Source organism: Entelurus aequoreus, linkage group LG03 (genome assembly GCF_033978785.1).
Source record: "Entelurus aequoreus isolate RoL-2023_Sb linkage group LG03, RoL_Eaeq_v1.1, whole genome shotgun sequence".
NCBI lineage: Eukaryota > Metazoa > Chordata > Actinopteri > Syngnathiformes > Syngnathidae > Entelurus > Entelurus aequoreus.
In genome coordinates this window covers 12,857,217-12,875,421 of record NC_084733.1, presented here as the reverse complement: position 1 = coordinate 12,875,421, position 18,205 = coordinate 12,857,217, and the positions used below count along the sequence as shown (strand labels likewise).

The window sequence follows — 18,205 nt, the reverse complement described above, 5'->3', positions numbered from 1 at the left end:
ATTGTGGTCTACATAACATGTAATGGTGGTTCTTTGGTCAAAATGTGGCACAGATTATGTTTTACAGAACATCTTCAAGGTGCCATCATGCGGTCCTTACACCCACACCATAGTAATACTTGTATCTCTGACTACGCTAGCCGTAATGGGCCCACCATCCATCAAGCGGTGCGGCTTCAAAGTCGTACTAAAACATTCGGACAGATTTTTGAGCGCCGTGTGTAATGTTCTTTATTTTCAATGGAACATTTAAAGTTGTGGTGTTGTTTACTGGCGTCGTATTGCAGTCTACACTTATCCCTTATGTGTGACTGCCATCTACTGGTCACACTTATCGTTTAAAATTGCTTCAAGGTCGGCAAGCACAACCAGAATTATTCCGTACATTAGGCACACTGTCGATTTTTGAGAAAATGAAAGGATTTTAAGTGCGCTTTATAGTACGGTAGTTTGTGTGAGTAATCGGATAAAACACACTTTATAGCCTAAATGCACATTTTAGGCGGACAGCAACACTTTTTTTTTGCTTGCCATAACAGTCATTATTTTTTAAATACCGTATTTTTCGGACTATAAGTCGCAATTTTTTTCATAGTTTGGGGGGGTGCGACTTATACTCGGGAGCGACTTATTTGTGAAATTATTAACACATTAGCGTAAAATATCAAATAATATTATTTAGCTCATTCACGTAAGAGACTAGACGTATAAGATTTCATGGGATTTAGCGATTAGGAGTGACAGATTGTTTGGTAAACGTATAGCATGTTCTATATGTTATAGTTATTTGAATGACTCTTACCATAATATGTTACGTTAACATACCAGGCACGTTCTCAGTTGGTTATTTATGCCTCATATAACGTACACTTATTCAGCCTGTTGTTCGCTATTCTTTATTTATTTTAAATTGCCTTTCAAATGTCTATTCTTGGTGTTGGCTTTTATCAAATACATTTCCCCCAAAAATGCGACTTATACTCCAGTGTGACTTATATATGTTTGTTTCCTTCTTTATTATGCATTTTCGGCCGGTGCGACTTATACTCCGGAGCGACTTATACTCCGAAAAATACGGTAGTAGTACATCATCAACATTGCACTTTTAACATGTGTGCATTTATATAAAAAATAGTGACTATTGCAGCGGCCATGCAGAAACTGTCTGCGTATTTAAAGTCCCAAATACTCCACGTCGTCTGAATTTTATAAATGTGTTAGTTACATCGAGTTATTTGAAGCAACCGAATATAAATCAAACCTTTTTGTAATCAAATTACAATGATATTAGCATTATCTTTTATAGTGAAACATCAATACTAGAAATGTCCAAGAATATCGGACTGCCGATATTATCGGCCGATAAATGTTTTAATCCAACTTTTTTTATTGGCATTTTCAAATACAGAAAAAAGTGCACGTCGAAACAGTACAATTTTAAAGTCAGAAAATTCTTCACACCCTTCCCCTTAAAACCCAAATCCCCACCCACCCTCCCACCCCACTCAGGTCACACCAACAAGGGACATATGGCACAATCATATAACAAGTAAGACGACAAAGACAGACATCCTCACATACACACACACATACGAGGCCAGAGACAGACAAACAGGCTGAAAGGAGAGAAAGGGAGAAAATAAAATTAAAATAAAATAAAATACAATTAAATTAAAATAATAATAATAAATAAAAGGGAGATTATTCCTCATCTGCGTCTGGGGATAAATCAAGAGAGTTGACATACAGCAAGAAAGGACTCCATGAGCTTTCAAACTCTTGAGCCGAGCCTTTTAGCGAAAACCTAAGTTTTTCTAGTTTTAGATTGTAGAGAACTGCCGATAAATGTTTTAAAATGTAATATCGGAAATGATCGGTATCTGTTTCAAAAAGTAAAATGTATGACTTTTTAAAACGCCGCTGTGTACACGGACGTAGGGAGAAGTACAGAGCGCCAATAAACCTTAAAGGCACTGCTTTTGCGTGCCGGCCCAGTCACATAATATCTACGGCTTTTCACACACACACAAGTGAATGCAAGGCATACTTGGTCAACAGCCATACAGGTCACACTGAGGGTGGCCGTATAAACAACTTTAACACTGTTACAAATATGCGCCACACTGTGAACCCACACCAAACAAGAATGACAAACACATTTGGGGAGAACATCCGAACCGTAATACAACATAAACACAACAGAACAAATACCCAGAACCCCTTGCAGCGCTAACTCTTAACGGGACGCTACAATATACAACCCCCTGCTACCCCCCCAAGCTCAACCCCGCCCACTTCAACCTCCTCATGCTCTCTCAGGGAGAGCATGTCCCAAATTCCAAGCTGTTGTGACTTCAATAATAAATATGGCAGTGCCATGTTGGCATTTTTTTTCCATTACATGAGTTGATTTATTTTAGAAAACCTTGTGACATTGTTTAATGCATCCAGCGGGGCATCACAACAAAATTAGGCATAATAATGTGTTAATTCCACGACTGTATATGTCAGTATCGGTTGATATCGGAATCGGTAATTAAAAGTTGGACAATATCGCCAAAAAAGCCATTATCGGACATCTCTAGTCTTCAGTGTTTGTTTTTCTGCTGCAATTGAGAAAAGTAAACAACAAATGAAAAATGGGGAAGCTTTAGCGATTTATATCGCAGACATTTGTCTTGCTTAGTTGGACAGAACTGTCAGGGAAAAAGCGATACATGTTTAGGCTAAAGTGTTCTTTTCTTTTTTTGTTTCGATTACCAACAGGAGGTTTTCGTGCGTTCCCTGAAGTCCCACGCCTCCCTGATCCAAACCTGGTCTTCCCTCCAACCCCCCGTCGCCGCTGCGCCCCCGAGCGCCCCAAGACCTTAGACTTCCTGTCGCGGCCCCGGCCCTCGGCGCGGCCTCGCGTCGGCCGGGGCAACGGACACAACAACCTGGGCAGCGGCGAGTCTCCCGCCCACACCTCCAGCACGGACACGCCCCCGACAGTGGAATTCGCCGGGGACCCCGCGGGGCTGCGCACCCCCATGGAGGCCCCCGTGCCGTACTCGCCCCGCAGGAAGCAAAACCTGCTGGACGAGCGGGACGAGGGCCAGTGGCGGGACGGGACGACGGCGCTGTGCCGACCCAAAGACTCGCCGTGCCGCTACAAGGCGGGATTCTGGTCCTGACTGTCACCCACGAGAGGCTGAGGAAGCGTCATGAATGTACACGCCATCTTTGATGGCTTGATGTTGGATGCACTCCTCTTTTTATTAGGAACACTTCACCACTTAAAGCAGCTTGTTTGCATCCAAATAAACCAAAATAAGGCAAATAATCATATTTATTTGGGGTCTAAGATTGATTTTTGGATTTTTTTTGTTTACAGACACTTTATATGTGGCTTTTCTTTATTTTATTTTATTTTATTTTATTTTTTTATTGACATCCAGCATCAGACATTCCTATCCATTACATCATATTCACATAAATCTTATTGTTGTCTGCCCTAAATGTCAAAATATTTTTTGTTTATATCCCAAAAATACACCCCCCACCACCAAACAAAATAAAAAAGGAAACAGCAAAAAAAAACAGTGGTATCTACAAATACATCAATTAAATAAACAAGAAAATAACTAATAATACATTAATAATAATAATAATAATCAAAAATGTAATAAAAAAATATGAACAGATATATATACATATACATACACACACACACATACACATAAATATATATATATATATATATATATATTAGGGATGTCCGATAATGGCTTTTTGCCGATATTCCGATATTGTCCAACTCTTTAATTACCGATACCGATATCAACCGATATATGCAGTCGTGGAATTAACACATTATTATGCCTAATTTGGACAACCAGGTATGGTGAAGATAAGGTACTTTTTTAAAAAATTAATAAAATAAGATAAATAAATTAAAAACATTTTCTTGAATAAAAAAGAATGTAAAACAATATAAAAACAGTTACATAGAAACTAGTAATGAATGAAAATGAGTCAAATTAACTGTTAAAGGTTAGTACTATTAGTGGACCAGCAGCACGCACAATCATGTGCGCTTACGGACTGTATCCCTTGCAGACTGTATTGATATATATTGATATATAATGTAGGAACCAGAATATTAATAGCAGAAAGAAACAACCCTTTTGTGTGAATGAATGTGAATGGGGGATGGAGGTTTTTTGGGTTGGTGCACTAATTGTAAGTATATCTTGTGTTTTTTTATGTTGATTTAATTAAAAAAAACGATACCGATCATTTCCGATATTACATTTTAACACATTTATCGGCCGATAATATCGGACATCTCTATTATATATATATATATACATATACACATATACATACATTATATGTGGCTTTTCAGTCTCCTTATTGTCATTATTTTTTTGTTTCTAAGCATTGTTTATTTAATGATTTTTTTTTCCAACAATAGTTTCTTCCCCAGGTTATATTTTTACTGGATTCACAAGACAAATTCATGAATTTAGGCTTGTTGGGAATCACTTTACTACATTTGGGGCTCACTTATAACTGAAAGTGATACATGCATTTCCTTCTTTTTTTTTCTCCACACAAGATCAATAATATACTATGCAATTTTAAAATCATATTGTCAAATGGCCACATTGAGCAGAGAGAATAACTAAAACAAATATGTATAACACCGTAAAACATCTTTACAATAAAGAATAATATAACTGATCCTTATAATAGGAAAATACACTTGAAGTGCCATCCCATTCCTAACCCATAGGGTTCAATATGATGTGGGTCCACCTTTTGCAGCTATTACAGCTTCAACTCTTCTGGGAAGGCTGTCCACAAGGTTGCGGAGTGTGTTTTATAGGAATTTTCCACCATTCTTCCAAAAGCGCATTGGTCTGATTTTGGTGGAGAAGGCCTGGCTCTCAGTCTCCATTCTAATTCATCCCAAAGGTGTTTCTGTCGGGTTCAGGTCAGGACTCTGTGCAGGCCAGTCAAGTTCATCCGCACCAGGCTCTGTCGTCCATGTCTTTATGGACCTTGCTTTGTGCACTGGTGCACAGTCATGTTGGAAGAGGGAGGGGCCCGCTCCAAACTGTTCCCACAAGGTTGGAAGCATGGAATTGTTCAAAATGTTTTGGTATCCTGGAGCATTCAAAGTTCCTTTCACTGGAACTAAGGGGCTAAGCCCAACTCATTGAAAAACAAACCCACACCATAATTCCTCCTCCAGCAAATTTCACACTCGGCACAATGCAGTCCGAAATGTACCGTTCTCCTGGCAACCGCCAAACCCAGACTCGTCCATCAGATTGCCAGATGGAAAAGCGTGACTCATCACTCCAGAGAAGGCGTCTCCACTGCTCTAGAGTCCAGTGGCGACGTACTTTACACCACTGCATCCCACACTTTGCATCGGACTTGGTTATGTATGGCTTAGATGCATCCGCTCGGCCATGGAAACCCATTCTAATCATTTGGATGGGTGGCCAAATACTTTTGGCAATATAGTGTATGTCCTGTAGCTCTGAATTCCATTTTTTTCAACTCGACAAGCTAGCAAATATGCCAACTTCCTTTAGCCTATACCTCCGATATGTTAACTTCCCTGGCAAATTAGCATTGCGTTTGTTTATTTCTTGGCAAACAGAACACAAACGATGTGATATAAGATTGTATTCATGCACATTTACTAATAAACACATCGGCTTGTTTAATGTTGGTGGGGAAATGCATATTTCCTATAGCCCTGATCTCATTAGCTTAGCTACTGTGCTAACGTCTCGCATATTAGCATTACGTGGGTTTTTCTGCATTCCTCAGCAAATAAAACAGGCGAGATAAGATCCTATTCATGCAAATTTACAGGTAAATACGTCTGCTTTGTTTATGTCGGGCGGGTGAGTATATTTATTTCAGACCTGAACTACTAATCCTAGCTAATATGCTAACTTCCTTAGCATATTAGCATTACGTGTGTTTTTCTGCATTCCTCAGCAAATAAAACTGGCGAAATAAGATCCTATTCATGCAAATTTACAGGTAAATACGTCTGCTTTGTTTATGTCGGGCGGGTGAGTATATTTATTTCAGACCTGAACTACTAATCCTAGCTAATATGCTAACTTCCTTAGCATATTAGCATTATGTGTGTTTTTTTGCATTCCTCTGCAAATAAAACATTTGAGGTAAGATCCTATTCATCCAAATTTACAGGTAAATACGTCTGCTTTGTTTACGTCGGGCGGGTGAGTATATTTATTTCAGACCTGAACTACTAAACCGAGCTAATATGCTAACTTCCTTATCATATTAGCATTACGTGTGTTTTTCTGCATTCCTCAGCAAATAAAACAGGTGAGATAAGATCCTATTCATGCAAATTTACAGGTAAATACGTCTGCTTTGTTTACGTCGGGCGGGTGAGTATATTTATTTCAGACCTGAACTACTAATCCTAGCTAATATGCTAACTTCCTTAGCATATTAGCATTACGTGTGTTTTTCTACATTCCTCGGTAAATAAAACATTTGAGATAAGATCCTATTCATGCACATTTACAGGTAAATACGTCTGCTTTGTTTATGTCGGGCGGGTGAGTATATTTATTTCAGACCGGAACTACTAATCCTAGCTAATATGCTAACTTCATTAGCATATTAGCATTACGTGTGTGTTTTTCTACATTCCTCGGTAAATAAAACATTTGAGATAAGATCCTATTCATACACATTTACAGGTAAATACGTCTGCTTTGTTTATGTCGGGTGGGTGAGTATATTTCTTACAGACCTCAACTACTAAACCGAGCTAATATGCTAACTTCCTTAGCATAAATATGCTACTTTGTTTAACATACGACGCTCTTTTGCTCCAAAAGTCTTATCTGAAAGTGTACAAAAACATATGAGCTCTCAGATAAGCTAGTATTGGCATTGGGCGCACTGGCGCGCGCCACTCCGGCTGCAGCAGGCGGCTGCATTCAATCGGCTCAATCAGCAATCTACACACCTGTCGCCGATGAGCTCCCTGGCCGTCTTAAGCCAGTGCAAACCTGCGTTCCGGGCCAGAACGTAGTTTCCTGTTTCGTACAGTAAGCCAACTCGTATCAAGCTCTATGCTTGATACGAAAAATTGGATATGAGAGCCAGCATGGACGAATAGAACAGACAAGCTATTGTAATGTCTGCTCGCGGAAAAACAAAAATCCTCATCTACGATTTGACTCCCTCGAATGGCCTTGACGCTGCAACAACAGGAGCAGGCTGTTGCAGAACGGCCCCAAGCCTATGGACACTACATCAACACACCCAAGACAATGGGCACATACACACACACACACACACACACACACCCCACGCCTTCACCACCGCTCGATTCCCCTTCGGGGTGATGGACGGCTGACAGCGCTTCATAGCAGCAGTCGACCTCCAGGGTCCCAACTCCCCCCACCCTCTCTGTTGCGAGTTGTCGTGATTATATGTAACATGTTTATGTGTGCATTGCATGGAGGTTTTTTCCCACTCCAGACTAGGCCCCCTTAGGAGCCCAGTCTAGATTGTATTTTTTTACTCATCTTCTTCCCCAGCGTTTTACCTTTTTCCCATCTTTTACGGGGCGCCTGTGGCGACCCATCAGTGTTCCTGTTCTGTCACCCTGTACACTGTTTGTTTGTCTAACCTTGAACGGGTTTGTGCTGAAAACATAGTTTCGTTGTACTTGTGCAATGACAATAATAAAGTCCCTATCCCTATGCTCTCTCTCTCTCTGTGTTTTCTCGCCCTTCGGTGTTCATTTTCGTCTCGTGTCTCTTGTCGTTCCAGCAGCATCTCCTCCGTTCCCGCGTGACGAGCTGTGTGTCTCGTCTCCCCGTATTCCCTCCGGTTCCCTAACTGCCTCTTGGATCTCGAACCTCCCGCCTGGACACGGACTTTGACGCCTCTCTCCTGCCCTTCGACCTCACGCCTGCTCACGAGCCCTCCGAGCTTGCCTTGCCCCCTTGGACTTCCGCACCTCGCTCAACACTCCCGGTAACACACAACAACTAATCTCTACACATATTTGGATTAATTTCACACTCCAATCTATTGTGTTAATATAATAATGTAGAGTTATACAACGTCTCTGCTGTCTGTGCATATATATGTATTATATGTATGTATATATATATATATATATATATATATATATATATATATATATATATATATATATATATATATATATATGTCTATATGTATGTATATATGTATATATATATATATATATATATATATATATATATATATATATATATATATATATATATATATATATATATATATATATACACTACCGTTCAAAAGTTTGGGGTCACATTGAAATGTCCTTATTTTTGAAGGAAAAGCACTGTACTTTTCAATGAAGATAACTTTAAACTAGTCTTAACTTTAAAGAAATACACTCTATACATTGCTAATGTGGTAAATGACTATTCTAGCTGCAAATGTCTGCTTTTTGGTGCAATATCTACATAGGTGTATAGAGGCCCATTTCCAGCAACTATCACTCCAGTGTTCTAATGGTACAATGTGTTTGCTCATTGGCTCAGAAGGCTAATTGATGATTAGAAAACCCTTGTGCAATCATGTTCACACATTTGAAAACAGTTTAGTTCGTTACAGAAGCTACAAAACTGACCTTCCTTTGAGCAGATTGAGTTTCTGGAGCATCACATTTTTGGGGTGAATTAAACGCTCAAAATGGCCAGAAAAAGAGAACTTTCATCTGAAACTCGACAGTCTATTTTTGTTCTTAGAAATGAAGGCTATTCCACTAAATTGTTTGGGTGACCCCAAACTTTTGAACGGTAGTGTATGTGTATATGTATGTATGTATATATATATATGTATATATGTATGTATTTATATATGTAAAAGTGTGTATGTATATATATATGTGTATATGTATGTACATATGTATATATGCAAAAGTGTATATATATATATATATATATATATATATATGTATAAGTGTATATATATATATATATATATGTATATGTGTATATATATATATATATATATGTATATATATTCAATATATTCAAGGAAGCAAATGAAACCTTTTGCTGAGCTTGTTTATTTACATCAGCAATCTCTATTAGGTGGAAAAAATCATAAACCATCCACAAAAACAATACAAATGTTCATAAATACACTTTCTATGTACACGTTGTGATATGTATCGGAAATTAGTAAAATTGTGCTCACTTTTATTCCAGCAAAAACAGACGTGTGTGTGTGTGTGTGTGTGTCATATTAGTGTCGAGTAGTCTTGTCTCGTGTTGTGTTTATGTAAACCTGTACTTTGCAGTGTGTAGTCGTGTACGTTGTCATACTGGCAGTGATATTTCGTTTTTTTTTAAATCGCTTCAAGCACACACACACATACATTAATTGTTACGCGATCAGCCGTGGGAGGCGGAGAGAAAAACGTGAGATTGGCGCCAGGACGAGAGCGGGCGGCACACAGTGAGAGGCGGGACAGGAAGTGGGAGGTCAAAGGTCTTATGTGGTGTCCTTCTTTTCTCTTTGAGCGTTGCGGCGAATCTTCATCTCTGTCAGCTGGATGTACCGAATGACGTTAGTGTCTGCAACACAAACAACGTCGCTCACTTCCCGCTCGGACAGGAAACACCAATGTACTCAATTCGTTATTGTTTGCGCCCGTAAATTTAAAAAAATGTGTAGCATTTTATGGCCTAGCCATTGTTCTTGACTTTCTTTGGAAAAGTACCAAAAAAAACTATATTATTTATAAAATAATAATATAAATTATTGATTTATATTATTATTATATTTGTGTCTAATAATCATGATCATCATCATAATAGTAATAACAATAATGATAAAAATAATAGTGATCATAACAATATTAATCATAATAATCATGATAATAGTATAATAATAGTAAAAATAATAATCATGCTACTAATAATCATAATATAAGGTTAGAATTATAATAATATAACTGTAATAATAGTATAATAATAGTAATAATGTGAATATAATATATGTAATAATAATAGTATGTAATAATAATACTAAAAATATTGATAAATATTATCGTAATAATAAAATAATATTATTTATTTAGTAATAATAATAGCAGTCATAATAAGGATAATAATGATGGTAATAATCATGAAAATATAATTATAATAATATTCGTAATAATAATGATGATAATATAATAATAATCATCATAATAACCATAATGATAATAATAATAGTGATCATAACAATAGTAATCATAATAATCATAATAATATAATAATAGTAATATTAATAATCATGCTACTAATAATCGGAATATAAGGTTATAATTATAATAATATAACTGTAATAATAGTATAATAATAGTAAAAATATGAATATAATACCTGTAATAATAATAGTATGTAATAATAATAATACTAAAAATATTGATGAATATGATTGTAATAATACAATAATATTAGTAATAATAACAACAATCATAATAATGATAATAATGATGACAATAGTCATGGTAATAATCATGAAAATATTATAATTATAATAATATTCGTAATAATAATGATAATATAATAATAATAACAATAATAATCATAATAACATTAATGATAATAATAATAGTGATCATAACAATAGTAATCATAATAATCATGATAATAGTATAATAATAGTAACATTAATAATCATGCTACTGATAATCGTAACATAAGGTTATAATTATAATAATATAACTGTAATAATAGTAATAATATGAATATAATATGTGTAATAATAATAGTATGTAATAATAATAATATAAATATTTATAAATATGATTGTAATAATAAAATAATATTAGTAATAATAATACTAATCATAACAATCATAATATGGTAATAATGATGAACATAGTCATGGTAATAATCATGAAAATATTCTAATTATAATAATATTCGTAATAATAATGATGATAATATAATAATAATAACAATAATAATCATAATAACCATAATAGTCATAATAATATAATGGTAATTATACTAATAGTATATAATAGTAGTAGTAATGAGAGTAACAGTGATAACAATAACAGTAGTATAATAGTTATAGTTATAAATAATGATGATGATGATAATAATAGTAATCATAATAATGATGTAAGAATAGCAATAATAATCATAGTAATGATAATTAAAATGGTGTGTGCAATATATGATATATAATCACAATATATTAGAATACAATTAGTACAGTAATAATATTAATATAATAATAGTAAAAATCATGAGAATAATAAAAACTGTAATAATAATTCTAATAATAATAACAACAATAATAAACATAATATTAATAATTTATTATAATAATCACAACAATATTAATCATAATGTTAATAATTCAAATAATAATAATATTATAACAAGATATTAATAATGAAAATAGTAATAAAATAACGATATAATGATAATAATAACAATAGTAATAATAATAATAATAAATCATTCCTCATGGACAGCACGTGATTTCTCTTAGTCGACCACAGTTTGAGTCGACATAAGTCAGCACCTCGGTGGCGCTCTCACCTGAAGGCTCCTGCTTGTGCGACTCCTTCAGGTAGTGCAGCGCCTTCTGGAAGTCTCCCAGGTGGTAGTAGGCCACGCCCGAGCGGTACAAGGCCTTGAAGTTCTTGCCCTCCTTGTGCAGCACCTTCAGGCAGTACTCCTTGACGCGCTCGTAGTTGACCAGCTCCATCTGCAGGAGGCAGGCTGCAGCCGGGGGAACATGACACAGGTGGACTAAAGTATTGGGACACCGACAGGAAGTCCACTCGTTCTCTCGACCAGCCGTCACTTGTTCAAGAGAAAAACTTGCCAGCGCATTCTCTCCCATTTGTGAGGTCAGAGGTCATGCACTGCAATGTATACACTGTATTAGGGCTACAACAACTAATCGATAAAAATCGATTAAAATCGATTATTAAAATAGTTGCCGATTAATTTAGTCATCGATTTGTTGGATCTATGCTATGCGCATGCGCAGAGGTTTATTTTATTTTACTATTTTTTTAATACTTTTTTTTATTTTTTTATTTTTTTTTTAAATAAACCTTTATTTATAAACTGCAACATGTACAAACAGCTGAGAAACAATAATCAAAATAAGTATGGTGCCAGTATGCTCTTTTTTTTCAATAAAATACTGGATAGGATAGAAATGTAGTTTGTCCCTTTTATCCGATTATTAATCGATTAATCGAAGAAATAATCGACAGATTAATCGATTATCAAATTAATCGTTAGTTGCAGCCCTACACTGTATATATATATATATATATATATATATATATATATATATATATATATATATATATATATATATATATATATATATATATATATATATATATATATATATATGTGTGTTGTGTACTTATGTTTGTTCATGTGAATCTTCTACATTTGCGTACTATGTATGTCAATTGTTTTCGTATGCCCCGGTTTTAGTATGATTCAGTTTTAGGCTAAATAACATGTCTTGGTTTTCATACACCGTTGGAGAATTTTATTGTGTACGGCTGCACTGCAAAAAGTCAGTGTTCAAAAACAAGAAAAAAATATATATAAAAAAAATAATAAAAAAATAGGGGTATTTTATTTGAACTAAGCAAATTTATCTGCCAATAGAACAAGAAAATTTGGCTTGTCAAGACTTTCCAAAACAAGTCAAATTAGCTAACTTCAATGAACCCAAAAATACCTTCAAATAAGTATATTCTCACTAATAACAAGTGCATTTTTCTTGGTAGAAAAAAAAAAAAAGAGACCTTTTTGCTCAATATGTTGAAAAATATTCTTAAATTAAGTAAATGCTAGTGCCATTATCTTGACATAATGATATGCACTCGGCATTACATTTCTTGAAACCAGCAAAGTTTATGGTTCTTAATGGAAAGGCAACAAGGCAAGCGCTTGTTACTCTCGGGGTCTCCTAGCCGCTCAGGCAAATCATATTGTCTAAAAATGCATTTTTCCATGGATAACATGACATCATCGCGTCAATTGCGTGCTCTTTCAGTCAATTAGCGCGCATCTATACAGCCCGGCCCCCGGCCAAAAAATTTTTAATTGTAATTTTGAAGAATTTATCTGAATGTGCATGAACTATTTCTGTTTAAAATTGTTAGAAATGTCACATGTTAAATGTTTAAATATTAACTGTCAGTTTACTGTACTGTGCCGACTGTACTACTATGTGAGTACGTATTTTCTATTGTTTCATTGAAACTAAAACAGCAAAGTCCATTTGGCTGTCATCTGTTTTAATTATGAGACACAATTGTGTCAAAGTCATGATTTTTTTTTCATGCTTGAAATAAGAAATGATTACTTTAAAAAAGTAGTTTCATACTTGTGAGTGTTAATGACACAGCTTTGCAACACTTGATATTCTACTTTCAAGCATGTTTTACTCAATATAGGTCATCCGATCTAGCAACAAGCTGTAATATCTTACTGAGATCATTTAGGACCAAAACACGTAAAACAAGTAAAACACTCTAACATAAAATCTTCTTAGGGAGAAGAATGATCTTATCAGACAGAAAATAAGCAAATATCACCCGAATTTGAGATATTTCATCTTACTTAGATTTCAGTTTTTGCAGTGGCTGCAAAGTAATCATCATAGCTCCAGATCAAGTAGTAGGATTCTTATAGAATCTTACAGTCTGTGTTTCCAGAGTGTCCCTGAACGCACCACGCTGCTACTAATTTTAACCGAACAATCAACCGACTTTTTGACCGAGTTCTATAGAGTACAGATATTTCGTGTAAGTGTGTGATTGCATCAATACACAAAGTTACTGATTGCTGATTATTTCCACCTGCCTCTAATTAGTGTTCGGGATGCTCACCTGCTCCCGGGCACTAATCAGAGAGCTATTTATTCCTGCCTTTCGCCACGCTCTTTTGTTTGCATCATGCGACGAGTTGATGATTGCTTCCTCGTTCCATACTAAGCTTTACCTTTCACTAACCGTAGCTTCCCTTGCTAGCGGCACGCTTGTTCTGTTTTGTATTCCTGCCTGACTGATTTGTGGAAAATAAATCATTTTTCTACCTGCACACTGCTTCCGGAGGTCCGTCTGCATCTTGGGGGAACGACCAGCGCATAAAGATGCCACCCAAGCGTAACACTATGTCATGTCATTTTTATATGATGTAATAGAATACCATGTAATGTCATGTCATGTCATTTCATGTAATGTAATAGAATACAATGTAATGTAATGTCACTTTATGTAATGTAATAGATTACAATGTAATGTCATGTCATGTAATAGAATACAATGTAATGTAATGTCACTTTATGTAATGTAATAGATTACAATGTAATGTCATGTCATGTAATAGAATACAATGTAATGTAATGTCATGTCACTTTATGTAATGTAATAGAATACAATGCAATTTTATGTAATGTAATAGAATACAATGTAATGTCATGTAATGTAATTTCATGTAATGTAATAGAATACAATGTAATGTCATGTCATGTCACTTTATGTAATGTAATAGAATACAATGCAATTTCATGTAATGTAACAGAATACAATGTAATGTAATTTCATGTAATGTATTAGAATACAATGTAATGTAATTTTATGTAATGTAATAGAATACAATGTCATGTCATGTAGTTTTATGTAATTTAATAGAATACAATGTCATGTCATGTCATGTAATTTAATGTTATGTAATAGAATACAATGTAATGTAATGTAATATAATACAATGTAATGTCATGTCATGTCATTTCATGTAATGCAATAGAATACAATGTAATGTAATGTCATGTCATTTTATGTAATGTAATAGAATACAATGGAATGTCATGTAATTTAATGTAATGTAATAGAATACAATGTAATGAATAGAATACAATGTCATGTAATTTTTAATGTAATGTAATAGAATACAATGTCATGTAATTTTTAATGTAATGTAATAGAATACAATGTAACGTCATATAATGTAATAGAATACAATGTCGTGTCATGTCATTTTATGTAATGTAGTAGAATACAATGTAATGCAGGGGTCCCCAAACTACGGCCCTCGGGCCGGATCCGGCCCCCCAGCATCCAAAATCCGGCCCACGGGAAGTCCCAAGTAAAAAAAAAAAAAGTGTTTTAATTTTTATTTTTTTTATTTTTATTTTTTAAATTTTTATCTTTCCTTTCTAATCCATTTTATACCGCTTGTTACTCTCGGTGTCTCCTAGCTGCTCAGGCGAATCATATTGTCTAAAAATGAATTTTCCCATTGATAACGTGACAATGTTAAATGTTGACGAACATCAATATTAATTGATGTTAAATGACAAAACGGATTAACTCGCTGGAATATAAAGACAATTTATATATATATATATATATATATATATATATATATATATATATATATATATATATATATATATATATATATATATATATATATATATATATATATATATATATATATATATATATATATATATATATATATATATATATATATATATACATACACCTACTCAGTGGCCTAGTGGTTAGAGTGTCCGCCCTGAGATCGGTAGGTTGTGAGTTCAAACCCCGGCCGAGTCATACCAAAGACTATAAAAATGGGACCCATTACCTCCCTGCTTGGCACTCGGCATTAAGGGTTGGAAATGGGGGTTAAATCACCAAAAGGATTCCCGGGCGCGGCACCGCTGCTGCCCACTGCTCCCCTCACCTCCCAGGGGGTGATCAAGGGGATGGGTCAAATGTAGAGGACAAATTTCATCACACCTAGTGTGTGTGTGACAATCATTGGTACTTTAACTTTTAACTTAATATATATATATATATATATATATATATATATATATATATATATATATATATATATATATATATACACAGCCCGGCCCAATTTTTTTAACCCAATGCGATCCCCCGAGTCCAAAAGTTTGGGGACCCCTGATGTAATGTCATATAATGTAATAGAATACAATGTACTGTCATGTCCCGTAATAGGATACAATGTCATGTCCTGTAATTTCATGTAATGTAATCGAATACAATGTAATATCATACCATGTAATTGTTTACAGTGTCCAGTCATGTCATTTAATTTCATGTCATGTAATAGAATACAATGTCATGACATGTAATTCCATGTAATTTAATTGAATAACGTGTAATTCCTTGTAATGTAATTGAGTGAAATGTCATGTCATGTAATTTCATGTCATGTAATCGAATACAATCTAATGTCATGTAATTCCATGTAATTTAATTAAATAACATGTAATTCCTTGTATTGTAATTGAATAGAAATGAATGTCATTTAATTGAATGTAAACGAATACAATGTGATGCATCCATGAATTTTCTACCGCTTGTCTCTTTTTGGGGTGGCGGGGGGTGCTGGAGCCTATCTCAGCCGCATTCGGGCGGAAGGCGGGGTACACCCTGGACAAGTCGCCACCTCATCGCAGGGCCATTACAATGTAATGTCATGTAATTCCATGTAAATTAATTGAATATCATATAATTCCTTGTAATGTAGTTGAATAAAATGTCATGTCATGTCATTTAATGTAGCCGGATACAATGTAATGTCATGTAATTTGATTTCATGTAATCGATTACAATGTAATGTCATGTAGTTTAATTGAATAACATGTAATTCCTTGTAATGTAATTGAGTAAAATGTCATGTCATGTCATGTAATTTAATGTAAACGAATACAATGTGATGCCATGTCATGTCATTTAATTTCGTGTAATTGATTACAATGTAATTTCATGTAATCGAATACATCCATCCATCCATTTTCTACCGCTTGTCCCTTTCGGGGCAATGTCATGTCATGTAATCGTGTACAGTGTCCTGTCATGTAATTAAATGTCATGTCATGTAATATAATACAATGTCATGTCGTGTAATTTCATGTAATTGATTACAATGTAATGTCATGTAATCGAATACAATGTAATGCAATGTCCACCCATCCATCCATTTTCTACCGCTTGTCCCGTTCGCGGCAATGTCATGTCATGTAATCGTTTACATTGTCCTGTCATGTAATTTTATTTCACGTCATGTAATAGAATACAATGTCATGTCATGTAATCGATTACAATATAATGTCATGTAATTTCATGTAAACGAATACAATGTAATGCAATATCATGTCATGTTATTTAATTTCATGTAATTGATTACAATGTAATTTCATGTAATCGAATACAATTAGGGATGTCCGATAATGGCTTTTTGCCTATATTCCGATATTGTCCAACTCTTTAATTACCGATACCGATATCAACCGATACCGATATATACAGTCGTGGAATTAACACATTATTATGCCTAATTTGGACAACCAGGTATGGTGAAGATAAGGTCCTTTTAAAAAATAATAATAATAAGATAAATAAATTAAAAACATTTTCTTGAATACAAAAGAAAGTAAAACAATATAAAAACAGTTACATAGAAACTAGTAATGAATGAAAATGAGTAAAATTAACGGTTAAAGGTTAGTACTATTAGTGGAGCAGCAGCACGCACAATCATGTGTGCTTACGGACTGTATCCCTTGCAGACTGTATTGATATATGTTGATATATAATGTAGGAACCAGAATATTAGTAACATAAATAAACAACCCTTTTGTGTGAATGAGTGTAAATGGGGGAGGGAGTTTTTTTGGGTTGGTGCAAGTGTATCTTGTGTTTTTTATGTTGATTTAATAAAAAAATTTAAAAAAATTAAAAAAACAATACCGATAATAAAAAAACCGATACCGATAATTTCCGATATTACATTTTAAAGCATTTATCTCTAAATACAATGTAATGCAATTTCATGTCATGCAATTTCATTTCATGTAATCGATTACAATGTAATGTGTAATTTCATGTAAACAAATACAATGTGATGTCATGTCATTTAATTTCATGTAATTGATTACAATGTAATTTCATGTAATCGAATACAATGTAATGCAATGTCCACCCATCCATCCATTTCCTACCGCCGTCATGTGATGTAATCGTTTACAGTGTCCTGTCATGTAATTTTATTTCACGTGACGTAATAGAATACAATGTCATGTCGTGTAATCGATTACAATGTAATGTCATGTA

At 34.4% G+C, this 18,205-nt stretch overlaps 2 protein-coding genes across 2 annotated transcripts in view; one reads left to right on the top strand and one right to left on the bottom strand.

Annotated features, from left to right (window-relative positions):
• map3k9 (mitogen-activated protein kinase kinase kinase 9) overlaps positions 1–3,327 on the top strand; it is a 40,435-nt gene extending 37,108 nt beyond the window's left edge. The window contains exon 11 of the mRNA XM_062041259.1: positions 2,767–3,327. Within this exon, the coding sequence (XP_061897243.1) occupies positions 2,767–3,173 (407 nt within the window). The 3' untranslated portion in view covers positions 3,174–3,327. The remainder of the gene's footprint in view (positions 1–2,766) is intronic.
• Positions 3,328–9,117: 5,790 nt separating this feature from the next.
• LOC133645566 (tetratricopeptide repeat protein 9A) overlaps positions 9,118–18,205 on the bottom strand; it is a 10,018-nt gene continuing 930 nt past the window's right edge. Inside the window, exons 2-3 of the mRNA XM_062040406.1 lie at positions 11,607–11,789; positions 9,118–9,638 (exon numbers count right to left, since the gene is read on the bottom strand). Of these exons, the coding sequence (XP_061896390.1) occupies positions 9,556–9,638; positions 11,607–11,789 (266 nt within the window). The 3' untranslated portion in view covers positions 9,118–9,555. The remainder of the gene's footprint in view (positions 9,639–11,606; positions 11,790–18,205) is intronic.